At 42.9% G+C, this 27500-nt stretch overlaps 1 protein-coding gene across 1 annotated transcript in view; it reads right to left on the bottom strand.

Annotated features, from left to right (window-relative positions):
• MTREX (Mtr4 exosome RNA helicase) overlaps positions 1–27500 on the bottom strand; it is a 232204-nt gene that overhangs the window by 180688 nt on the left and 24016 nt on the right. Inside the window, exons 5-8 of the mRNA XM_082255208.1 lie at positions 25421–25533; positions 22750–22924; positions 22555–22645; positions 19501–19625 (exon numbers count right to left, since the gene is read on the bottom strand). Coding sequence (XP_082111334.1) covers positions 19501–19625; positions 22555–22645; positions 22750–22924; positions 25421–25533 — 504 coding nt within the window. The remainder of the gene's footprint in view (positions 1–19500; positions 19626–22554; positions 22646–22749; positions 22925–25420; positions 25534–27500) is intronic.

The raw sequence follows: 27500 nt of genomic DNA, 5'->3' as shown, positions 1-27500 counted from the left end.
GAGGCAAGGCATGCTTTAAAATTATCTTTTTATGTCCTCTGATAAAGCCCTGTGTATTATCCACAATCACCACAGGGGGACACACATGCAGGAAGTAGCTGCAAAGAGGCAACAGAAGATCAGCAGCGCTGGGATACTTCTTTCATCCTTTTCGGTGTTTTATTTAAAATGTCACAAAGGCTTTATTTAGATGTGCAGTTGGGTGGTAAAAATGTGCTGTAAAGACATGTTTTTGCCACCCACCAACAGCCACCCTTAAGCTACAATAGGCAGCAGATGAGGGTATTTTACATGCCGCAGTCATGATGCATTCGCATAAAAAGTAGTTTCCCCTATAATAGGTTTTTAATGTCATTCTTTCTGGCCAGCCCATAACCTTGACATAATGCGTTACATTGGAGTTATTGACTGACCGCTCTGCTGTAAGTTAGTTAGGGGGCGCAAATTACTTGCCCTGACAACCCACGCTACAAAAAAAAACTGGCTCCTAACTTTTTTAGCTGGCTCCTAGATTCATAGCAAATTTGTCGACCCCTGCCATAGACACTCCTAAACCTTGTGGACAGCTTTCCCAGAAGAGTTGAAGCTAATATAGCTGCAAAGGGTGGGCCAACTCAATATTGAACCCTATAGACGAAGGCTGGCCATACATTATAGTTTTCTTTCAGTTTTCTGTCAGATTTTCTTGAAATTTACCTTCAAGTATGTAGTACGAAGGCCTGCCTAATTGGATACAAGTGAATGTGTTGTTTAGCTTTGACCTCACATTATGTGGTTTGTGGTAGATCTGACAGAAAATTGTACAACAAAAGTTGGACATGTATGGCTAGCCTAATGCCTCGTACACACGCAACGATTATCGGCCGATCGTTCGTCCGACTTTTGTCTAGAGCGGTGTTGTGTTGGTTGGAATGTGCCTAGACTACACACGAATTTTCTCGGCCAACAAAAATCTACTTCAGAAGTGATGTCATGTTCTGGTTTACTTTCCGTGTGTTTTTTCTTCTCTGAGCATCCCCAGTCTTGCTCATGAGATTTTTGTCTGCCGAAATCTGTACTGACTGACGGAAAATTGGCCGTTGTGTTGACGGCCAACAAAAATTTTAGAGCCTGCACACCAGATTTTTTTCGGCTGAAAAGTTGGAGTCGGTTGTCGGAAGCATCATACTAACAAGCCGAAAATCGGCCGATCGGACGTTGGACGAAAATTCACTGCCAATAATCGTTACGTGTGCACGAGGCATAAGACTGGGATGTCATTAAAGTGCATGTGTGTGTGTAAAAGGCAAGCGTCTCAGTACTTCTGGTAATAGAGTATAAGTACCCCTACAGCGCCATCTATTGGTTTATATTCCTTCAATGCTCGAAAATACATAAGCGACTCTTTAGCGCCATCTAGTAAATAGGTTTATCATTACTACAACACTTAATACAGGACTTCACTGCCATCTATTGGTTTACAGTGACTACAGCATTTGAAAACGTAAAGCCCCCACATCGCCATCTATTGGTTTTACATTACTACAACACTCAACACACAAGGTTTCCTCAATGCTACCGTATAGGTTTAGCATTCCGTACAGAATTCTTCACCACCATCTATTGGTTTAATATTACTACAACACTCTAATAGATAAATACCCAACAACGCCATCTATTGATTTAGAATTCCTACAAAACACTCAAAATAAATAACTCCGCTTTTAGCAGCCAGTTGCAACGTCTACTTACTGAACCCCCAATCATCTTTTACCACCAATATGAATGGAGTTTCTCAATATTTCCTAAGAAACCATGAAATGCCATCTTGCTAACATGCCTTTAAAACAATACCAAATACAATAAAAAATGCATCCAAATTTTGTTTAAAATAAAAAAAATGTTTTTTTATTTTACTTGTTTTTTCTACTGCTTTTATCAGAGCTGTGCACATTTCCAAAATAAAATGTAAAATGATTTCTACTGTCTTGTTTTAATTAGATTTTTATTATTCCATTTTTCTATTGCTTTATTACGCCTGTGCTATAGTTAATGCTTTCACATTGGCTTTTTCCTTGCCATTTTTTTAAATGTATGTCCGTTTTACATATTACATTAAGAGTGCAGAGAAGACATTGGTTTTTACGGCTGGTATCAATTCCTTCATCCTTCTGGAACTGGCTGCATACTCTCACCACATAAGGTCAGGCGTTGTCGTGCACCAGGAGGAACCCATAACCCACTGCACCAGTGTAGGGGTCTGACAATGGGTCCAAGGATTTCATCCTGGTTCTTAAAGGCAGTCAGGGTGCCATTGTCGAGCTTGTAGAGGTCTGTGTGTCCCTCTATGTATATGCCCCCCCCAGACCTTTAATGACCCACCGTCAAATTAGTCATGCTGAATGATGTTAGACAGCATAACGTTCTCTATGGCTTCGCCAGACCCTCACACGTCTGTCACATGTGCTCAGGGTGAACCTGCTCTTCTCTGTAAAGCACAGGGGAGCAGTGCCATACCTGCCGATTCTGGTGATCAATGGCAAATGCCAATCGAGCTCCATGGTACCAGGCAATGAGCACAGGGACCACTAGAGGATGTTGAGCCCTTAAACCACCTTTATGAAGTCGGTTTCTGATTGTTTGGTCAGACATTCACACCAGTGGCCTGCTGGAGGTCATTTGGTAGGGCTCTGGCAGTGCTCATCCTGTTCCTCCTTACACAAAAGGAGCAGATTACAGGGTCCTGCTGATGGGTTAAGGACCTTCTAAGACCATGTGATGAGATTCACTTTGGTTGGGGGGGGGCCGTGGAAACCAGCATACCTTACGTAGAGGTTGAGAAACCCCTCTCAGCTTCCTAGGCCCCTTTTATGTGTAGTCACCCTTTTTACTATTAGGGGCACAGGGTGACCAAGAAAATGGACAGCTTCAATGGACACAGAATATGGTTAGAATTACTTCAAATGGGACAGTAATATTTATAACTATATCTTTCAAGAAATATATGAAGACTGTTCCTGGTTTGTTATATTCTGAACATCTGCAATGAAAGAGTTGGTCACATTGGCCTCTGTTCCATGTTCTTCAATGTAAGAGACTGACAGTCTGTTACTGGTGGTCTCCTGCAACAGTCTGTGTATTGAGGTGTTATGAGTTTTCTGCTAAGCATGTCTGTTCCATAGCATTAACTCACCTATTTTTGTCCAGATGGCTAGGTAAAATCGCTCAGGTTAATTCCGTTTCTGTATACAATTACATCGGCATATGATAATGTACTCAGGCACCTGACCTTTTTGTAGTATATGTTCGGTGTGAGTTTATTAAAAAAAGTTCTAGATCTTATACAAGCTATTCTCGGCTAATTTTGTATGGTGAGGCTAGAATATCTGATATCTATGTTCAAGACTGAAGGAAGCGGTATTCTGACAGAAGCACACAGTGTGGGTCGCGGTTCTGTTACAGGCCCTGTCCAGCTCTCCTAGAAACTGCCTGTCTCCTGGATATGTAATGGGTTGGTGGAATTCTCGCGCTGTCACTCTTTATGAACTCCTTATCTCCTTTAATGCTGCAGGTACTGTTATTGGTAACCTACACAATACAGATATTTATAGCAGGGGGGGGGGGGGGGGGGGAGTACCGCGCTTTAAAGGTGCTTAGTGAAAATTAGTGCATATTATTCATATAGATAAAATTGCTTTCAGTGCTTCCAAATATATTAATCATATAAATCCCTATGTGCTTTCTCCAGTGCATAAATAATATCTAATAAGTGATGTAAATATAAATTAATAATTAATTTTCTCTTCAATACATAAATATCATCTTATAGGTGATGTAAAAAATTAGTGCTTAATACAATCCGCAATCCTTATATAAAAATTGTTATAAAAATTATTAATAAAGTGCCAGTGATAAAGTTATATAATAGTGCTTTTAAACCGATAAATATATAATTCAAAAGGTGGTAAAGTGCTAAAGTGTCCTTGAAATAAGTTAAATAAAGTGGTGTGTGTTCAAAAGAATCTTCTTTCCCAATTCTCATGCAGGTGCTCTTCCATGCAGTGGCCACTAGGTGTCCTAAGCGCTCACCTCAATTGCCTTTACAATAAGCCTTGTGTTATTTGCTTTTGTATGGTATTTCCTCCTTCTCTATGGCGTGTAGGTCCCGCTAGTAATACCCGAAAACTCTCCTTTGTGGACCGGTATTCCAGGGGGTATGTGTGGTACCGTTGTATCTCCAAAAACAAATGGGCCACAATAGTGAAGTACCGTTGATAATTTATTAAAATAGATTTTAAAATCAAACTCACATTATATTCCGTCTTTCCAATTGCATAACACTCGTATTGCCGCTACGTCACTTCCGGTTTGGCGTCCCTGGAAGAAGCTGTGTGGGCACGCAGCGTTAACGCGTAGGACGCCAAACCGGAAGTGACGTAGCGGCAATACGAGTGTTATGCAATTGGAAAGACGGAATATAATGCGAGTTGGTTTTCTGCCCTTGGCAGAAAAATTGTTCCCCACCCCTGCTATACTCTGATTAAAAAGGGTTCCTTTAATTTTTTTGTGCAGTGTATAACTGCCGCCACCTATTGGTCTATTGCTTTCCCGTAAACAAAATATAACTTCTTCCGCGCCATCTATTGGTCACATATAATACTTCACTCTCAATCAGGAGAGAAAAAAAAAAATCTCTTCAGCGCCATCTATTGGTCTATTTCTTTCCCGTAAACAAAATATAACTTCAGCGCCATCTATTGGTCCTATATATAAAACTTCACTCTCATCCAAGAAAAAAAAACAAAAACTCTTCAGCGCCATCTATTGGTCTTTTAGAATACACTTTTCTCAACCCCACTAGAATTCTTTGGCGCCATCTATTTGCTACCACACCTTTGTGAATACTAAAAAAGTATTGCCAGCGCCACCTATTGGTTTACAACCACTTTCTTTTTTTTCCAATGCAACTCTTGATCGCCATCTATTGTAATGATAAAAACGTACTACTCCGTATGTGAGCCATCTAAAGCAGGGGTCTCCAAAGTGCAAGTTGTTCTGATATGGACACAAATTTGTGTGTGGGGAGAAGTTTTGATAAGTCTGATGGGGGCAAGGAAATAGGAGGTGGCTCTGATGGTGACACAAATGACACGGGGAATCGGGGGGGGGGGGGGTGTCAGTTCTGATTGGGTACAAGTTTGTGTTGGTTGATGGCTCTGATGGGGACAAAAAACTGTGGGAGGAATGGATGGCTCCACAAATATCGCAGTGGGCTGCAATAGTGACACGAATCTCCAAGGGGGGTGGGGGGGGAGAGAATCTGATGGGAAACACGAATTGGCAGGGAGACTTTGAAGGGTGATGAGGACACAAATGTATGGGGAGACTGACACAGATTTAAGGGTGTAAGGCCCCTTGCACACGAAGTTTAGCACCCCCATATGATGCTCCAGCTTGTATGTGCGGGCAAGAGATACAGGAGCCCCAACCAGCCCCGCTGTCAGCAGTCTCAATTTATTTTTTATATTGCAGATATTTCAAAATGATTTTTTCAACTCATGAATGTGTAAAATATATAATGTGGCCCTCAGTAAAAGGTTTGCCGATCCCCGATGTATAGATTCACAATATCAATAGTCAATAATACTGCAAACAAATCATGAATTACATTAAAGGTTATATATTAAATATAGTAAATAAATTAGCCTTCTAATGTTTATTATGCAGATTACGGTTACAGCATTTGTGTAAAAAAAAAACAAAAAACAAGCTGGCATTCTCATGCAGCAGCAGGGTGTCAAAACTAAAAAAAAAAAAAAAAAAAAACACTCAAGAGTTAAAGCGGAGTTCCGGGCACAGATGTCATTTTTTAATAAACATACCCCCGGGGCAGTCAGGGCTAGCACATTCCACAATGGCTAGCCTCTGATCTGTCCTGGTTCGCACTTACCTTTTAGAAGAAATACTTACTTAGAAAATTTCTTCCACAGCGTTTCCATCTCTCTTGTGGGCAGCTGAAGCCGGCGCGGTCCTCTTCTGTGTCTTCTTCCGCGTCTTCTTGTCCCAGAATGCGCCGCACCGGCCCCTCTCGTCACTTCCGGAAATGACGAGCGGGGCCGGTGCGGCGCATTGATTCCAGGGAGCTGTGACGTTCAGCTCCCAGGAATCATAGCGAGGCAGGAAGTGACGGGGTGAGCCGCGGCTCCGAGGGAGGAAGTACTCTGAGGTGAGTATCTTCGATCTTCAATAGCAAGGTAAGTAAACAAAGGAAAAAAAAAAAAAATAACTATCCAATTCCTTTTCAGGTGAGGCATACCTAGCGGAGGGGCACAAAAAAAAAAAAAAAATATCGTTTTTGTGCCCGGAACTCCCCACACCATGGGATCCTAATATATCCTAAACACACATTTCTGATCATTAATCCTATGTGCATGTAGGAGCAAGCCAGTTTCACTTCATATATACATCTCTACCCACAAAGAAAATTACAAATACACTTTACACCATTAATGCCATTTCTTTTTAAGAAAACACATTTCTCCTCCTATGTATTTGCACAGAGGAGTACACTATTTGGAGACCTATATTAGTTTCAGCTAACTGCAAATACATATGTTCTCAACAGACGTCCAGAGCCATATACGCTTTGATCACAACATTCTCTATTGATTTGCCATGAATGCTTGGCACTAAAAGTTTATTTTGAAGGTTGTTTTCATCAAAGTGTTATATTAAGTGGATACTGAATAATAATAAATCCCAGAATACAGCATTTTAATAAAATATGTATCATAAAGACAGTTACTCCAGACAGATACATGTGTCTGGATATGAAATTACATATTACCACAGTAATCCTAAAACTCCAAAATAAAAAACCCTGAGCACAAAATTCATGTACAGGATCTCAAAAACCAATGACCACTCAAAATTCTACTCAGACATTCAACATGGTTCAGTATGATTGCAGTTGGTCTATAATAAACGTGTATCCTTCTAGCGCCATTTATTGGTTTGCTTTAATTGCAGCAGCTCAGTTAAAAAAAAAAAAATCTGTGATCCTTCAGCGCCATGTATTGGTTTGTTATGATTTCAACCGGTCAGTAACACATCTGTACTACCTTTAGCCACATCTATTGTTTTATTACTGCAGGAGGTTAACTTTATGACCCCTCAGCACAATCCATTAAGCGGGTCAGCAATAAATCTGTACCTTTAGCGCAATCTATTGGTTTGCTAATAATGCCGCAGTTCAATAACACATCCGTGACCCTTCATCGCCATCTTTTGGTTTTTTAGTACTTTATCCCGTCAGTATTACATTTGTGCTCCCTTCAGCGCCATCTATTGGTTTTCTTTTACTGCTGCAGTTTAATAATAAATCTTTGGCCCTTTAGCTCCATCTATTGGTTTGTTATGACTTCAGCCAGTCAGTTTTACATCTGTGCTCCCTTTAGTGCCATCTATTGGTATTCCATTACTGCTGCAGTTCAATACAAAATCTGTGACCCTTTAGCTCCAATCATTGGTTTGTTAGGACTTCAGCCAGGGCCAGTGAATACTGTACTACCTTTAGCGCCATCTATTGGTTAACTATTACTGCCGCATGTTGATCAGAACTGTGACGATTCAGCGCCACCGATTTATTTACTTAAGCCGGTCAGTATTAAGCCTGTGCTCCCTTCAGCACCATCGTCCAGTAATAAATCTGAACCTTCAGCGCCATCTATTCGTTTGCTATTACTGAACGCAGGTAATAATAAATCTGTGACCCTTTAGCGCCATCTATTGGTTTGCTATTACTACCAGCATTCAGTAATAAATCTGTGACCCTTCAGCGCCATCTATTGGTATGCTATTACTACCTGCGTTCAGTAATAAATGTGACCCTTTAGCGCCATCTATTGGTTTGACTACCAGCGTTCAGTAATAAAATCTGTGACCCTTCGGCGCCATCTATTGGTTTGCTATTAGTACCAGCGTTCAGTAATAAAATCTGTGACCCTTCAGCGCCATCTATTGGTTTGCGATTAGTACCAGCGTTCAGTAATAAATCTGTGACCCTTCAGCGCCATCTATTGGCTAAGCTAGTGGTGTGCTATTACTACCAGCGTTCAGTAATAAATCTGTGACCCTTCAGCGCCATCTATTGGTTTGCCATTACTACCAGCGATCAGTAATAAATCTGTGACCCTTCAGCGCCATCTATTGGTTTGCTATTACTACCAGCATTCAGTAATAAATCTACGACCCTTCAGCGCCATCTATTGGCTAATCTAGTGGTTTGCTATTACTACCAGCGTTCAGTAAAAAATCTGTGACCCTTCAGCGCCATCTATTGGTTTGCTATTACTACCAGCGTTCAGTAATAAATCTATGACCCTTCAGCGCCATCTATTGGTTTGCTATTACTACCTGCGTTCAGTAATAAATGTGACCCTTTAGCGCCATCTATTGGTTTGACTACCAGCGTTCAGTAATAAAATCTGTGACCCTTCAGCGCCATCTATTGGTTTGCTATTACTACCAGCGTTCAGTAATAAATCTGTGACCCTTCAGCGCCATCTATTGGTTTGCTATTACTACCATCGTTCAGTAATAAATCTGTGACCCTTCAGCGCCATCTATTGGTTTGCTATTACTACCAGCATTCAGTAATAAATCTACGACCCTTCAGCGCCATCTATTGGCTAATCTAGTGGTTTGCTATTACTACCAGCGTTCAGTAATAAATCTGTGACCCTTCAGCACCATCTATTGGTATGCTATTACTACCAGCGTTCAGTAATAAATCTGTGACCCTTAAAGAGGAAGTAAACCCTCCTCTACCACTTGTACCTATAGGTAAGCCTATGATAAGGCTTACCTATAGGTACTGTAAATATCTCCTAAACATGTACCGTTTAGGAGATATTTACCTTACATGCAGCCAGTGACGTCACTGGCGCATGCGCTCTGAAGGAACGGCCGCTGGTGCCGTTCCTTCAGAGTCCCGTGCCGTGACTGTCGGCTCTCGCGCGCGTGCGCGGGAGCGACGTCACCGCGGCTCCGGCCAATCAGATGGCCGGATGCCGCGATCCCAGAAGACGGGCGACTGGACATGTCGCCCGTCAGAGGTGAGTGAGCGGCACGGCGGGGGCTCGTTCTAAGGTAAGTATTGCATAATGAGCTAGTATGCGATGCATACTAGCTCATTATGTCTTTCTTTTGCAGGGTGGAAAATAAAAAAAAAAAAAAAACGAGTTTACAACCTCTTTAACCACTTTAGAACCGCTCACAGTAAAACTACTGCGGCAGAGTGGTTCGTTATCGTCCAGCGACATAGTATTAACGTCGTTAGACACTCCCCCTTCTGGGCGGCGCTTTCGCGCCGCCGGAGGCTCGCTCCCGCTGTTTTCATTCACAGCGGGAGTCGGGCCAGGGGAGGAGCAGCGGCGATCGCCGCTGCTCTTACCCGATCGTCGGGGATCGAGTCTGGAGATCCGCCCGCTGTGTGTAAACACAGCGGGCGGATCTCCATAGTGACAGGGAGTGACAGATCGGACTGTTCAGCATAGCTGGACATCCGATCTGTCCATGACTCACACAGTCACCTCCCCCCCTACACGTCAGTAAGCACCAGGCATACATTAACCCCTCCCTCTCCAATAAAATTAACCCCTTCCCTGCCAGTGTCATTTTTACAGTAACAGTGCATATATATAGCACTGATTACTGCAGTAATGTCACTGGTACCCCCAAAAGTGTCAAAAATGTCAGTCAAGGGTCCGATCTGTCCGCCGCAATGTCGCAGTCCAGCAAAAAAAAAAAAATCGCAGATCGCCGCCATTACGCGTTAAAAAAAAAAAACACCAAAAATGACAGAAATCTTTCCCTTTGTTAGTAAACGCAATTACTACCAGCATTCAGTAATAAATCTACGACCCTTCAGCGCCATCTATTGGCTAATCTAGTGGTTTGCTATTACTACCAGCGTTCAGTAATAAATCTGTGACCCTTCAGCGCCATCTATTGGTTTGCCATTACTACCAGCGATCAGTAATAAATCTGTGACCCTTCAGCGCCATCTATTGGTTTGCTATTACTACCAGCATTCAGTAATAAATCTACGACCCTTCAGCGCCATCTATTGGCTAATCTAGTGGTTTGCTATTACTACCAGCGTTCAGTAAAAAATCTGTGACCCTTCAGCGCCATCTATTGGTTTGCTATTACTACCAGCGTTCAGTAATAAATCTATGACCCTTCAGCGCCATCTATTGGTTTGCTATTACTACCTGCGTTCAGTAATAAATGTGACCCTTTAGCGCCATCTATTGGTTTGACTACCAGCGTTCAGTAATAAAATCTGTGACCCTTCAGCGCCATCTATTGGTTTGCTATTACTACCAGCGTTCAGTAATAAATCTGTGACCCTTCAGCGCCATCTATTGGTTTGCTATTACTACCATCGTTCAGTAATAAATCTGTGACCCTTCAGCGCCATCTATTGGTTTGCTATTACTACCAGCATTCAGTAATAAATCTACGACCCTTCAGCGCCATCTATTGGCTAATCTAGTGGTTTGCTATTACTACCAGCGTTCAGTAATAAATCTGTGACCCTTCAGCACCATCTATTGGTATGCTATTACTACCAGCGTTCAGTAATAAATCTGTGACCCTTAAAGAGGAAGTAAACCCTCCTCTACAACTTGTACCTATAGGTAAGCCTATGATAAGGCTTACCTATAGGTACTGTAAATATCTCCTAAACATGTACCGTTTAGGAGATATTTACCTTACATGCAGCCAGTGACGTCACTGGCGCATGCGCTCTGAAGGAACGGCCGCTGGTGCCGTTCCTTCAGAGTCCCGTGCCGTGACTGTCGGCTCTCGCGCGCGTGCGCGGGAGCGACGTCACCGCGGCTCCGGCCAATCAGATGGCCGGATGCCGCGATCCCAGAAGACGGGCGACTGGACATGTCGCCCGTCAGAGGTGAGTGAGCGGCACGGCGGGGGCTCGTTCTAAGGTAAGTATTGCATAATGAGCTAGTATGCGATGCATACTAGCTCATTATGTCTTTCTTTTGCAGGGTGGAAAAAAAAAAAAAAAAAAAAAAACGAGTTTACAACCTCTTTAACCACTTTAGAACCGCTCACAGTAAAACTACTGCGGCAGAGTGGTTCGTTATCGTCCAGCGACATAGTATTAACGTCGTTAGACACTCCCCCTTCTGGGCGGCGCTTTCGCGCCGCCGGAGGCTCGCTCCCGCTGTTTTCATTCACAGCGGGAGTCGGGCCAGGGGAGGAGCAGCGGCGATCGCCGCTGCTCTTACCCGATCGTCAGGGATCGAGTCTGGAGATCCGCCCGCTGTGTGTAAACACAGCGGGCGGATCTCCATAGTGACAGGGAGTGACAGATCGGACTGTTCAGCATAGCTGGACATCCGATCTGTCCATGACTCACACAGTCACCTCCCCCCCTACACGTCAGTAAGCACCAGGCATACATTAACCCCTCTCTCTCCAATAAAATTAACCCCTTCCCTGCCAGTGTCATTTTTACAGTAACAGTGCATATATATAGCACTGATTACTGCAGTAATGTCACTGGTACCCCCAAAAGTGTCAAAAATGTCAGTCAAGGGTCCGATCTGTCCGCCGCAATGTCGCAGTCCCGCAAAAAAAAAAAAATCGCAGATCGCCGCCATTACGCGTTAAAAAAAAAAAACACCAAAAATGACAGAAATCTTTCCCTTTGTTAGTAAACGCAATAACTTTTGCGCAAACCAATCAAAATTCGCTTATTGCGATTTTTTTTTACCAAACATATGTAGCATAAAACAAATTGGCCAAAAATTTTTAAAAAAATTGTTTTTTACATCTTTTTGGGGGGAATTTCATATAAAAAAAAATGTTAAAAATATTGTTATTTTTTCAAAATAAACGCTCTTTTTTTGTTTATAGCGCAAAAAGTAAAAATCGCACAGGTGATCAAATACCACCAAAAGAAAGCTGTTTGTGGGGAAAAAAAGGACGTAAATTTCGTTTGGGTACGGCGTCGCACGACCGCGCAATTGTCAGTTGAAGTCGCACAGCGCCGAATCGCAAAAAGTGGCCTGGACGGAAGACAGCAAAATCCTCCGGTGGTAAAGTGGTTAAGGGCCAGATTTTGGTTTGCTATTACTACCAGTGTTCAGTAATAAATCTGTGACCCTTCAGCGCCATCTATTGGTTTGCTATTACTACCAGCGTTCAGTAATAAATCTGTGACCCTTCAGCGCCATCTATTGGTTTGCTATTACTACCAGCATTCAGTAATAAATCTACGACCCTTCAGCGCCATCTATTGGCTAATCTAGTGGTTTGCTATTACTACCAGCGTTCAGTAATAAATCTGTGACCCTTCAGCACCATCTATTGGTTTGCTATTACTACCAGCGTTCAGTAATAAATCTGTGACCCTTAAGCGCCAGCTTTTGGTTTGCTATTACTACCTGCGTTCAGTAATAAATCTGTGACCCTTAAGCGCCAGCTTTTGGTTTGCTATTACTACCTGTGTTCAGTAATAAATCTGTGACCCTTTAGCGCCATCTATTGGTTTGCTATTACTACCAGCGTTCAGTAATAAATCTGTGACCCTTCAGCGCCATCTATTGGTATGATATTACTATCAGCGTTCAGTAATAAATCTGTGACCCTTCAGCGCCAGCTATTGGTTTGCCATTATTACCAGCGATCAGTAATAAATCTGTGACCCTTAAGCGCCATCTATTGGTATGCTATTACTAACAGCGTTCAGTAATAAATCTGTGACCCTTCATCGCCATCTAGTGGTTTGCTATTACTACCAGGGTTCAGTAATAAATCTGTGACCCTTCAGCGCCATCTAATTGTTTGCTATTACCATCAGCGTAAGGGTCCATGTACACGGGACGCTGGAAATGGCCGTTTAGGAGCAGTTGGGCGTTTTTTTTTTTTTTAGAAGCCCCTGAACCCATCTACATTTTATCTCATCTGTCCATGTACACCAGGTCGTTTGCGGGCAGTTGCGTTCAGGGACTTTTTTTAGAACGCAATTATTTGCGTTCAAATGTGTTTCCTGGCGTTTCAAACGCAAACACGCGACCGAACGCAATGACCCGCGTTTGGCGTTCGCGTTTTTCCATTTTAAAGGGGAATCATTTTTTTGACCTCAAGGAACGGTTCTAAACGCGGGTACAAACGCGACCGAACGGACGTTTCAAACATCCTAAAAATTCCAGCATTCAAAAGGGACTTTTAACAACGTCCCGTGTACATGGACCCTAAATCTGTGACCCTTCAGCGCCATCTATTGGTATGCTATTACTACCAGGGTTCAGTAATAAATCTGTGACCCTTCAGCGCCATCTATTGGTTTGCTATTACTACCAGCCTTCAGTAATAAATCTGTGACCCATCAGCGCCATCTAGTGGTTTGCTATTACTACCTGCGTTCAGTAATAAATGTGACCCTTCAGCGCCATCTATCGGTTTGCTATTACTGCCAGAGTTCACTAATAAAATCTGTAACCCTCCAGCGCCATCTATTAGCGTTGCAGTTAAATAATACATATGTACCATAGTGATTTAAGACATCAGCCAGTCAGCAATAAATAGCTGCTCCCTATAGCGCCATCTATTGGTTTGCGATTACTGCCACGGTTCACGAATAATTCTATCACCTTCAGCGTCATCCATTGATTGGTTTTCTATGATTGCAGCCGCTCAGTAACAAATCAGTTCCTTTCAGCGCCACTTACCAAGACTGTTACTATCCAGCGCCATCTGTAGGCTTGTCATGACTAAAGCAGTTTTATACAAAACAATCCATTCTGATTGTCCAGCGCCATCTATTGGCTAACAACTGAAGCTGCTTGAGGATAATTTAAGTGCATATCTATCTATCTATATCTATATATCCATCCATCGCCATCTATTGGTTTAGAGTAACTATAGCAACTGAATTGATAATTACCATTCGTCGTCACTTGTTTGCAAATACAAACGCCTAGTGCCATCTATTGGCAGTTATAGTAGCTTAATAACCAATACATGGCCAATATATGTATAGATTTTTGGATTTGTAAGAAAGTTCTTTGAACATTCGATGAATGGACAAATGTCATTCAAATATTTTTTGCTTTTAACATTCAATTATAAAACAAATGTACAGTAAACCCCCCTCCATTGCGGGGGTTACGTTCCGGACCCAGCCGCGAAAAGTGAAATTCCGCGAAATAGAAAAACCCTATTAAAATGCATTGTAGGCATGTTTTTTTACTGTCACTGTACGTGTAGAAGCATTTTAAGGTCTTTAAACACACTTTTAAAACAATAGAAACTCATTTAAACACATAAAAGATACTTAGAGACAGAGCAAGAGCTATGAAAAACACAAAAATCTTTCATTTTTAATGATTTATATAGTAAAATAACATTACAAAAAAAAACGCGAATTACCGGGACCGCAAAAACTGAACCGCGATGTAGCGGGGGATTACTGTAATTTCTAAGCAATAACTACATAAATGCCCGAAAATTTGTTGATTGTGGAAAGATCCTTCCTGCCCCTTCAAATTTTCCAGTCACTGCAGTTAAAAACAGACATCAATTTTACCCCACTAACAAAAACATTTTCTTAAAACAAAAATTTCCGAACTAAAATCTATACGTGTATGGCCAGCATAAGCTTCATTAACGAATCTACTGATTTTAACAACCACTTCCCACAAACCGACGTACCTGTATGTCGGCTTGAAGTGGTTTTACTGGGATGATGGGTGAAGCTGCAGGCATCAACCCAGTACCTTTTTTTTTTTTTTTCGGCTTTCAGGAGAAAACCGATGCAGCTCAGCCGTTATCCCACCAAGAGGGAGGGGAAGTCGTTCCCCCTCCCATGGCTCTACCCGGGTCTCCTGTCCCCGCCAAAATCTGCATTTTTGAATACTGACGCTTTTTTAAAAAAAAAAAAAAAAAAAAAAAAAAAAAAAAATCGGACAATTGGCTTCAGAGTAAACCAGAAGTTACGTCGCTTCCGAGTTACACGATCGGACATTCATCTTAGATCGGGACTCCAACCAGCCGGTGGACATGCCGGTTGGTTGGAGTCCCGATCTAAACCGAATGTCCGATCATGTTATCCGGAAGCGACGTTACTTCCGGTTTACTCGCATGCCAATGGTCCAATTTTTAAAAAAGCATCAGTATTCAAAAATGCAGAATTTGGCGTTAATACTTTGAAGTGCAGCGGAGGGGTTTGGGGTCTTGAAGACCCCAGATCCCGCCATAAAGAGTACTTGTCACTGCCTATTACTGTCACAAGGGATGTTAAAATGCTTGTGACAGCAATGAAAAAAGTGATCAGATTTTTATTTTTAAAAAGGGGTGGTTGCTGTGCCTGCCAAGTCTGTCAAAATAGGCGGGGAAAGGAAAAACCTTTGCCATTCTGGATGGCTTGTGAGTGCCAAAGGGTAGCTGCGTCCTCCATCTTCAAGGTCTCGCGCACAGATACAATCAGTGCACATCAGCCAGCGCCTTTTTGTGCGCGGTCGCAGATGTGGAGGAATCCATCCTCACTATCAGAGGATTCCAAGCGCGTGGTCCCAGGCTCAGCAGGGTGACCCATGTCCGCGGTGGCCAAATCAGACTCAGGATTTGATGAGACAGGGGAAGGCCGGGGGCGTTTTTGCTAGCCCGTCGCGCGCAAGCCGCCTCCACACAGTGCATGGATGGATGATTGGGACCCAGAGGGCCCCGCAGCCTCAGAGGGGATAAGGTGGGGAAACGCGCTTTAAAAACTCCATGGGTCACCAGGGGGACTCCATAAAAGTGTAACCCTGCCCCACCCCCACCACACTGGCAGCACCACCCGGTCGTAAGTACAAGGAGCAGAACGATCCTCAGAAGAGAACCCCACCAGACACACCACCCACCGACACAGGCACCTGCCGTAGTTTAGAAACACATAGGCTACAACAAAATGGCGGCCTCGCGCGGCATGCAGGGACCCAGAAGAGTCGGACCAGGCCTCAGGAAAGATACAGGCAGGACGGGGAGACCTGGCAGGAGCCCCCACCAGGTACAGACCCCCCACCGCTATTAGCGACCTGCCCCCAACCCTGGAACGTGGCCAAACCACCCAAAAAAAAAATACACCCCCAGCATATAGAGAGGGCTGGGGCAGGATAAGGGGGGTGCTAGCGGGAATGAGGGTAACCCGGGGGTCCGACCTACCAAGGGGGGGCCCACGTTCACCCTAAAACCCTCCACGGGTAGAGGGGGGCTATGTCGCTGCCGACCCAGCAGCGGAGCTGAGGCCTGCTTGCGGTCGCTGGCCAGACTGGGATGACCATTGTAACTAGAGTATCCAGCCCGTTGCCCAGTCTGGCAATTGATTGTAGATCTCACTCATCTAAAAAATTTTGCCAGGAGCTAGGTCCTTTCTCCTGACTAGGCAAAAAAAAAAAAAAAAAATGATTATAGCAGGAAGAGGGAGTTTACCCCCTGGGATTGCCCATGGGTGTTGCAAGAAGGTTTTTCTGCCTAGTGTCCTACTCCTGTAGGGGGCAGCATAACCCAATGGTCAAGAATGACAGGAGCTGTGTCCGTCAATGAACGAAAGAGAAATAATGATTTTAACTTGTAAATAACAAAATGTGTCAGAAATAGGCTTGGTCCTAATGACTACAGCGGCACATAAAAATGACCATGCAATTCCATCTGTTGGTTCACCAAGGTAGCAGCATGTCCTACCTAAACCAACATGTTGATATAGCGCCTTCTACTGATTTACCATATGTACATTTGTAGTCAAATGTAACTTACAGTATAGGTGCATTATGACTAAGGCCCCTTTCACACACGGAGTCCGTCAGGCGGACTCCATTTTTCTCAGCAGGGGATCGATCCACCGATCCCCCGCTGAGCAGGCGAATGACAGCTGCGTCTCCGCACTGTGTGTGGAGACACAGCTGTCAGGTCCCCATACATCTCTATGGGGGAATCGGATAGGAACGAACCGGTCTGTCTGTTCTCATCCGATCAGATCCGCCAGACGAATGGAAAATAGGGTTTCCATCCATCCGGTTTTGACGGATTGGATGTCAGTGGACATGTCTCTGCTGACATCCGATGCCCCATAGAGATGCATGGGGCTTCCGTTCAGATTCGCCAAAAAAAAAAAAAGAAAAAACTGACAGGCGGATCTGAGCGGACTCCGTGTGAAAGGGGCCTAACTGCAAAACTTTCAAAAAAAGCTCCTAGGACAATACTATTTTTTTTATTTTTACATTTTTAAAATTACACAAGCTTCAAGCAACCCAAACAGTGTCTGATATGTCTAGACTAGGACAACTTGCATGAACATGGCAAATTTTTAGTTTGTGCTTTATGCAAAGCCAGAGAGAAACCACTATTTTTACACTGGGTTGAAGCAAAATAAAAAACCGAATACCTGACAATTCATGCAATTTTGTGTTTAATAGGGCTACTTACAACAAAAGAATGGTCTGTGGTCCTCCCACCCATGTGTAGATTATAATGCTTGTTTGGTCTATAGGGGACTATAGGGAGTAAAACCTTCTCAGTGCTCTGATTGTTCCTATTGCCATAGATTGAGGTAGGCCAACATGTCATGTACAATTCAGGATCATCAGTGGCTGTTGGTCTTGCATTGTATTGAAGACAATGGGCAGGGAACATGCAACAGGACCAGAGAAAAGGAGCAGCGGTGAAGGACTGGAAGAGGCAGAGGGAAAGCCTGCAAAACAGTGCAGCTAAGTATTTATCTATGTTGGAGCCCCTGTACACTAAGAAAGCATTATATTTTGTATATATTCGTGGGGAGCAGGCAGCGCAACCAGATTACAGTTTTTTTGGCTAGCTTTGAGTCCAAGAAGCCCAACTCTATGCAAATAAAAAATATCCCTTGGAGTGGGGCTATGCCCACCCTGAAATTTTGTAATTTTTTAGGACTAGGAGAATAAAAAGATTCCTCCCTGTAGGTTTTGCACCTCCACCAACATAGGGTCCTAACGTCATTGAGGTCACCACTGCCCTGCACAGGACAAAAGAATGTCGAAGTACAGTTCACCATTGTATTCAGGGGAGCACTGCCTCCCCACTTCTAGACAAAATCAGCAATTAAAAACTGTGTCCCCACTGCAAGGGTTATTTGCTCAGGGTTAGGCTTTAGATATAACTGCACAAAAAGCCTACATGCTTGACGATGCCATATATGTGAACCAACAATGTAGAAATGGCAGGGACTTGGAAAAGTAAATGCAATTTTAACTTCGTGTGAACGCAAATTCCAAGAACTGTAAGGTTAACAGAATATTTCTATCAATGGTCTCATTAGGATTCAACAAAATCAAAGATAATTTTACAGATAGTTCACCTTTACTTACTGTTGCCAAAAACTTTATTTTACATTAGTGTCCTCACAATAACAAGTAGTGTTTGGTTTTGTAAAAGAACACTTTACTTTTTCTGATGGTCATGACATTGTCCTCTCTTTTCCATTCTCCAGATCACAGGAAGGGCAGAGGGATGGATGTGCAGCTCAAGAAACTCGTGAACGAGCACTGGGCTTTGTTCCCTACCAACGCATGCGCAGAGTAAAAGAAAGGACAGCATGTCCATGGCTAAGGAAAGAAGCTAAGTTCTTTACGAGTTTCAAAGGGTGTGCATCCAAAAATCAGTTCATCCTGCCAATGGCAGGACAGAGGGGGAGATAGTTTAATGAGCAACTGAAATTGCATTCTTTTACAAAACAGTACACAGCAGGTTGATGTTTTATGGACACAGTAATGCACAAGGAATTTTTTTGCCAAAAGGTGAACTGCCCCTTAAGGTCCCTTTCACACATGCAGGCTGTTCATTTCATCAGTTCAGTCACGTCAAAATGGATGAAGTATTTATCAGTTTTCATCAGTGCTCATCAGCTATGATCAGTTTAAAAAAACAGAAGATGACGGATGCGCATGTAAACTGAAGTAAATGGAGGATCCAGCATTTACATCCATTATTCCATAGAGATGCATTGATGTCCATTTTCATCCGTCAACGGATAGATGAAAATTGGACAAATGGACAGCATGTGTGAAATGGGCCTTAACAGCAGCAGAATATGTCGTTAAAAGTAATGAAAACATTCCCGCTCACCCCTCCCCAAAAAAACACCCACTAATCTATGCAGACGCATTCCTAGTGCCTGACAAATGAGATTGTTAGAGGCAGTATGGAAACCAGAAAGGTCACTTCGAACTCTCCACTTCCTCTTCCGATTCAGGTACTGTATTGGTGTGCATAGGATAATGGAAAGTAATAGATAGCAATATTAAACCAGTACACACAACACAGAAATAGAAACAAATACATGATGACCAAAAATGCGATTTTCTGCATTTTCTAAATGAAATTCTGTTCCTCTTCCAGAAAGCCAAAGATTATATAGAATGTCATTAAAATTCATAAAATAAGCAACTGCTCCCCTAAAAAGGGTATTTTGGCTACCTGTTTGTGCAGATGGCAGATCCATTCCGCAAACTGGCGGGCGTTGGGTATGGTGGCAGACAGAAAGACATAATGTACATTATCTGGTAGAAGGATAATCGTTTCCTCCCACACTACACCTCTTTCTAAAAGTAAATATAAAAAAAAAAAAAAGATTGTTAGACATTCGCAGACAGAAAATAATGCAAAGTGCACAACAGAGTTTATGTTTTAATTTACCAAGATCACCTGGACACATTTTATTATATACTCATGCATATCCAAGAATGGGAATGTGCAGATTAGAATTAGTATTGGATTTTCGACTTACTGTAAAATCTATTTCTCTGATGTTCATTGACGGACACCGCTCCTGATCTTCTTAACCATTGGGTTATATTATCCCCTACAGGAGTAGGACACTAGGCAGAAAAAAAAAAAAAAAGAAAAGTAGCTCCGAATATGAGCAGTCCCAGGGGGTAAACTCCCTCTCTGCGATAGGTACTCAGCTTGGTTACAAACCGTGTCAAAAAAATTACAACTCAACAGAGGGTTGGGAACATCAGAGAAATGGATTCACTGTAAGTCAAAAATCCAGTTTTCTCTTTCATTCATTGACGGACAGTTCCTGATCTTAACAATTGGGACGTCCCAAAGCAGTGTTAAACATGAGGTGTGGGAACAGCGAAAAATAAATTCCCAAGGCTAACTATAGCCAACCAGGTAAACAGGAGCTCAACCTAAACTGGAGCTCACCTGAAAAAACAAACATAACCTCAAAGAGGACCAGGTCCTCTAAACAGCAGCCTGCAAATGGAAAGGGGTGGGGGGGGGGGGGGGGGGGGGAGGAGAGGATGGTGGGACAAATGGAGGGGGGGGGGAAATGGTGGGACAAATGGAAGGGGGGGGGAAATGGTGGGACAAATGGAAGGGGGGGGGGAAATGGTGGGACAAATGGAAGGGGGGGGGAAATGGTGGGACAAATGGAAGGGGGGGGGGGGGGTGGAGGGAATTGATGCCTGACGGGAAGGAAGAAAACCCGGAGGTCCGACCGTCCCAAAGGGCCCACGTCCACCCGAAAACCCTCCAGGGGGAGAGACAGTTACTCACCATACCAGACGGGCACCGCTCCAGGTAGAACCTCCACGCCATCGAAACTGGGGGGACTGTCGGCAAGGAGGAACGCTGTGATTAGGGCCAGGACCCCCGGACATGTGCGACCTCGTGAGGCGATCAACTCAAAGGCCCACTCCCATCCGGTGAGACTACGTCATGGCTGACCTAGCGTGCAGCTGAGGTCTGCGCAAGCTCGCTGGCCAGACTGGGGTGACCACTGTATCTAGATAATCCAGCCAGTCACCCAGTCCGGCAGTTGATTGTAGATCTCAAAGAAAAAAAAAAAAACCAGGAGAAAAATTTCTATCTAACAAAAAAAAAAAAAAAAAATTGCCAGGACCAGAGATCCCAGCAAGGAATCCTTACTCCTGACTAAGCAGAAAAAAACTGAGTACCTATAGCAGAGAGGGAATATACCTCCTGGGACTGCCCATAGGCATAGCCAGACTTTTTCTGTCTGGTGTCCTACTCCTGTAGGGGGTGGTTTAATGGTTAAGAAGACCAGGAGCTGCGTCCGTCATAAAGCAAAGAGAAAAGAATACATGTACTACCTACATCAGTGTCGCTAAGCATTCTTGGCCCATAAATACAAACATGAACGCAGGGCATTCAGTAAGTAATAGGAAGAGTTTCTTCTAAAGAACTGAAGCAGGAGTACAGAGCTTAGTTGCTCAATAGAAAAAAGCATTCACTTTGCAAAGAGGAGTACAGAACTGAACTGACCGCAAACCCTTGCACATTACTGGCCTGCACTAAAATGTACAAGCTTTAAAAACAAACAATCTGTACACTATAAACTTTCCTCTTATAAGATTTCCTACTTAGCCTCTTCCTGTTTTTTTTATTGCAAAAAATTAGTTAGGAAACTGAAAACCGGCTTCTTGGTTAGTAAATCATGTAACCATACTGCCGCAGAAGTGCATGCACTTTCATGACTGCCAAAATAAGAAATGTAGCGGTGTTCCATGCTTTACGAATTCAAGGTTAAGTGCTACCACCACTGAGGATGACTGGGTACATTACAGGTACTCTGTGCTGTCTCTTCTCAAAGCTGGCAATAGAAAGTTACCAGGCTTCACGTACACATTCAGCTGTTTGAAAAGCAAGGCATAACCACTAAGCCACTATAGTGCCCATTAGACAAATGCTGCGTAAGTAAATCTGGGGGTTCTATGCTGGGGGTAAATATAGTTCCCTCTGTTCTTCTGGGCCACTGTGGATTGTAAGCATTGCAGGTCTGCGACTTCAACAATATGATTGTGTCTTCTCCCTCTCCTGACCATTCCCAAACGGAAACCTTGGGCTGTGTTTTGTGAATGGCCTGAATGAGAGCTAGGCGAGACACAACCATAGTGCTGTGGTCTACGAGACCCACAAAGCTTACACATCCACCTGGAAGTTCAGTGGAAGCCATCCTTCCCCTGACATGTAAAGCAGTTTTGACTAAAGGCCGACAGCATGATGGGAGGGTTGCTTTTCAGGCAACAGAATGTATACCTGGTAAAATGTGCTGCACTCAAGAGTGTGGCTTTAATTACCAAATGACATTTCTTATAACATGTTCCCTTTTAAGCCACCTCTATAGCGCAAATTTTGAAACTAATATAAAGGATAAGTTAACCTTTGGAACATGTTACATGTTTTACCCATGTTTAGGTTAGAACACGTAACATATTCCAGCATCTGCAGCCTGGTGAGCATCCTCGTAATTAATTGATTTGCCTGCTCTCAGGTAACTGCCTGCCCCTACGAGGTACGGACAGACAGCTACAGACAGCTAAGCTGAGAATTTGCTGCAGCCTCAGATTGCACTGGTGATCTGCTAATTGCAAGTGCAATGCTCTGCAGGATTCTTCGGAAAAGAAAAATGCAAATTTCTTTACCTGCAAAAAAAAGGTGCATGTATTTTTTTTTTTTTTTTAAAGTTAACCCAATTCATGTATATACAAAACATATTACCTGAATCCCTCATGTAGTGGATTTCATCAAACACTACCCAGGCAACTTCTCTCATTACTTCTGACCCTCTGTACAGCATGCTTCGCAAGATCTGCGGATTACCACAGGACAAAAATTACTCATTGCAGAGTTAAAAAAAAAAAAAAAAAAAAAAATTGCTGTACGCCAACTATAACAGGTAAAACTGAATATTACCTCAGTTGTCATCACAAGGCAGGAAGCTGTAGGATTAATGGTCACATCTCCAGTCATTAATCCAACATCATTAAATTCTTCGTACATCTCTCTATATTTCTGGTTACTTAAAGCTTTGATGGGGCTGGTAAAAATGACTCTCTGTTTTTCTCTCAGAGCTAAAGCTATAGCATATCTGTCAAGGGAAAAAAACAGATAAGAAAAAAAACTACCGCCAACAACCAACACACATTGCATTCCATAGTTCAGCCCAAACCCTGGATACTCACTGTGCATGGATGGATTTCAAATACAGTAGCACACATTATGCATTGGGATGCCATTTAGAATGACTAGCACCATAACTAATTAGAGTAATCTTGATGTGCTATTGTGCATTGTAGTAATGCATGCATGCATTTTTTTATGGCAGGCTTTTATGGTCTTTGCCAGGAAGAATCCCTCATTTCCTGAGTAGTCAAAGGAAAGTGAGGTGAATATCTCCTTAATGGAAGAAAAAGCCTGAATTGCTTAACCACTTGCTGACCTCTCGATAGCCAAATGATGGCTACAGTGTGGACGGCTAGTTCTGGAAGGCCGTCATATGACAGTCTCCTGTGATTGGGCGCGGGCGGTGCACTGTGATCTTTAGTGACCGGAGGACACTGCTGATCACAGATTGAGGTAAAGAACCAAACAGCAGCTCTTTACCATGTGATCAGCTGTGTCCAATCACAGCGGATCACAGATGAAAAAGAAGCTGGCATTACTTCTCCAAAAAGGGACACGTACACTGATAATCAGGGAACTGATTATCAGTGTTCTGATTATCAGTGCAGTCCAAACAGTGCCCACCAGTGATGCCTTATCAGTGCCGCCTATCAGTGAAGATAAGCGGTTTCCAAATTTTTATAACAAACTATAAAAAAGTTTTCTATAAAATTTTCGGTCTTTTTCATTTAGCAGAAAATAAAAAACCTAGTGTTGATTAAATAGCACCAAAAGAAAGCTCCATTTGTGGGAAAAAAAATTATTTTGTTTAGGTAGTGTTGCATGACCGCACAATTGTCATTCAAGTGTGACCGTGCTGAAAGCTGAAAATTAGCCTGGTCAGGAAGGAGGGGGGGGGGGGGGTGAGTGCGCAGTGGGCAAGTGGTTAAAAAAATATATCCAGCCCAAATTGTAATAATTTTTTTTATTGGGTAGGAAAGGGTTAGACCTTATCAGTTTTTTGTTTTTTTTTTATTATTATTACTACTGTGTCACCTTTTCTGGAAAGGTTCAGTTCTCAATTTGTACTGGAGACCATTTCTACCAAGACAGAAAGTGATAGGAAATCCAAATATTCTGAGCTGCGAGAGGGGAGTAGAAATGTTCCTGTGACCACTTTCTATGATGGCAAATGGATATATTTCCTCCCATTTCCTTTTGCATCTCCAGCAGAGGCATGAAGAGAAACCTCCCAACATGACAACTAAAACACAACTGTTTACAAAAGAAAAGTGTATTAGAAATTCATCAATGCACAGTGGAGTACCCATTGCATGTATATTTCAGTGGAACAGAAAAAAAAAAAAAACCTGCTAGTACCGGGGCCATAGCAGGTGTGCAGCCACACACGCCTTTAATGTCTGTACGTTTAACAGAGACTATTCACAGATTGCAGTGCCTCATCTGCATTAAAAACCTAATATTGACAGTTTAACTGTGATGACCTTGGTCAATCTGAATTAAAAGTTCTAAAAGCTTAATTGTTGCATTTTATTTATCAGAGAGAATTGCCAAGCTGCAAACCTCAACACACATCTTCACTCCTTACAATTCTCACACTGAATTTAAAGATGAATATAAAAAGTAAAAAAACTTACCTCCTGTTTCTCGGCCGTAGCTGACATAAAAATACCTAGAGTCAAAGCTCAGGGTGAGTGGTGACAGCCTCCTCTGTCATCCGACAACGCTCAGGACTAGCAATTTTACACTAGGTCCAAGCACTGCATCACAGGAAGAGGTCACATGCTTCCTTTACACTGAAAAGTAGGTATTAAGCGGCTGTTACTATGGGGGAAATAGCGCTGTGAGTGCTGGAGAGGCGACTAAAGTGGTCAGAAGGGTTACACAGATATGTTATTTGACCATTATGCATGGGTAATGGGGTAAAGTGACAGTGTCCACTGCTCTGGGATTTGGCCTGCACAGCATATTTGAACATTATAACATACATCTGCCAAAAGGGACCTCTTCAGCACATCCACCTGCTGGAATTTAGCAGTTCTACAACTGCCAATGACATCTATACCGCTTGTTCTTCACTGTTTGGCCTCTATGGTCATCTTGATTGGCTGGCTGACATAACTTCCACATATGTATAGGAGTTAGTTTATCCAGCACCGAAGGCATCAAGTATGTAGACAGATCTGTGCGTGCATGGCTCAGTGTAAATTAGAAATACCCCTGGCAGGCAGGAGAGTAGCTTATAAAAACTTTAGAATATCAAAGATGCCACTGCTGAACGCTCGAGAATTGGTTAGTTGCATGACAATCATGGTCATCCTATGGCTTCAGTACTTACTTTACTCTGGCCTACAAATTTGTGTGCTTTTTCAGATCAGCCAATGAAAGCACTGAAGTCAGAGAATTTGTACTCTCTCACCACAGGTTCCCTCTAGGTTAAGGGGAATAGTAGTATACATACTCTGCACACACTGTTTTTCCAGCTGATGTATGAGCAGACACAAGAACAGACTGGTTGTTGTCGATGCACAGAATGGCCTCTCTCTGAAACGCATCAAGTATGAATGGATATTCCTGAAATAGGTTAAAAAAAAAAAATTCAATTTTTCACATACGATTCAATAAAAGAAGAATCTTTCATGACAATTCCTTCTCAGATTAGAAAGCAAAACACTATTATCGCCATTCCAAACTTGTCAAGGAATGTTTAGGGCATAAATCCAGCCAAATATGAAGTACCTTTTTAGCCCAGTTTAAGTCACTAAAAACTCTACTGGGTTGCACAACGGAGCCAGCTTATGGCATATTCAAGTTGTGGTTGTGTTGTCCGCATCAGCAAATTGCAAGGATCACGTGGCTGCCTGTACGTGCTGGGAGCGTACAGTGCTGATGTGTATATCCTGATATGGTGATGCTAGAATTTACAAAGCAACCCACTGCACTGAAGAAAAATACAATACCAGTACCATAGAAAACAAAGCTTTTTGCCTTGTCTTGTGCTGGGCAAATGCAACCCCAAAACAGTTGGTGCGGATGATCCCTAATGGACCACCATTGTGCCTCTTTAAAATGGCACTAGAATGCACTATGTAATATGCCTTATTTAACAATGCATAAAAAAAAAAAAAAAAAACACATTCAAAACTCATAAATAATGAATAAATTAACCACTTGCCGACCGCGCTATAGCGGAAGGATGGCCACAGTGCAGCCGGCTAGTTCTGGGAGGCAGTCATAGGACGTCCCCTCATGCTCACGATTATGCGCAGCCAGAAGTATCCGAATCGGGGTAAAGGGCCAATCACAGCAGCCCTTTACCATGCGATTGCTCAGTCCACAATAAAGAGATCACTTGTCAAAAAACTGGCGTCATGGCCAGTTCAGCTTGCACTGCTGCGGGGTTTCCCTCTCCTCAAATGCTGCATCGGTGTGAGGAGAAACACTGCAGCAGCGCGAGCTGGTACAATCCTGTGTGCCTGTACAGTGCCACTACAGCGCTCATCAGTGCACATCAGTGTTATCCGTGAGTGGTTATCAGTGCTCATCAGTGACCTACAGTGCCATCAGTGAGTGTTCATAAGTGCCACTACAGTGCCCAATAGCGCACATCAGTACCCCCCTATTAATGGATCCTCATCAGCGCTCGTCAGTGCCAAAATAGGGAAGATTGCATTGCTGTGTTTGCTGTCGAAACTACCCATTTTGTCATTTGACATAAAAAAGACACGGAACTGTTAAGTGTTGGCAGTGGTGAATTCTCCTGCATTGCATAAAGACATTATTAATCATCTTTGGCGAGAGAAAATAAGGAAACTAAGTAGGGTTTCCTTGTGCTTCCTATTATGCTTATATTTCCATTTGTTCCTGCCAAGGGAGAAGTATTTGCTGTCCAGGGAAAAAAAAAAAAAAAAAAAGATTTCTTTTAAAGTTTTTCAAAAAGTTGTGGAAAAAAAATTACATGTTCAAAAAGACTCCTTATGCCTCACAGAGTATACGTTGGGGTGTTTGCTTTCCAAAATGGGGTCATTTTGTGGGCGTTTTCATGCTCCGAGCCTTCAAAGTTTTAACAGGTAGTCAAGACCACTGTTAACCACTTAAGCCCCAGAAGGTTTACCCATTAATGACCAGGCCATTATGCGATATGGCACTGCGCTACTTTAACTGACAATTGCATGGATGAGCGATGATGTACCCAAACAATTTACGTCCTTTTTCCCCCAAAAATAGCACTTTCTTTTGGTGGCATTTGATCACCTCTGTTATTTGAAGTAGCACAATTTTAAAGTAGCAGGTCAGTGCGATTTCATGTGCTACTTGAAAGACATCTGTACGACTTCATGCACAGATGGCTATGAAAGTCATGCCTAAAATCAGCAAGAGGAGTGCAGGAACTACTTTTGCAAATTGGTGTGGCCTGCAAAGTCACCTTCGCACCGATTGGAACGGTGCCATTGCCACCAATAGGCTGCGACCTGTCAAATTGCATGACAAATCAATCCAATGTGAACGAGGGCTCAGACCCAGTTTACACTGGTGCAACA

Source organism: Pelophylax lessonae (genome assembly GCF_965119305.1).
Source record: "Pelophylax lessonae genome assembly, chromosome: 1".
Lineage (NCBI taxonomy): Eukaryota > Metazoa > Chordata > Amphibia > Anura > Ranidae > Pelophylax > Pelophylax lessonae.
Note: the sequence above shows the minus strand (reverse complement) of the source record. Positions and strands in the feature narration are given on the sequence as shown.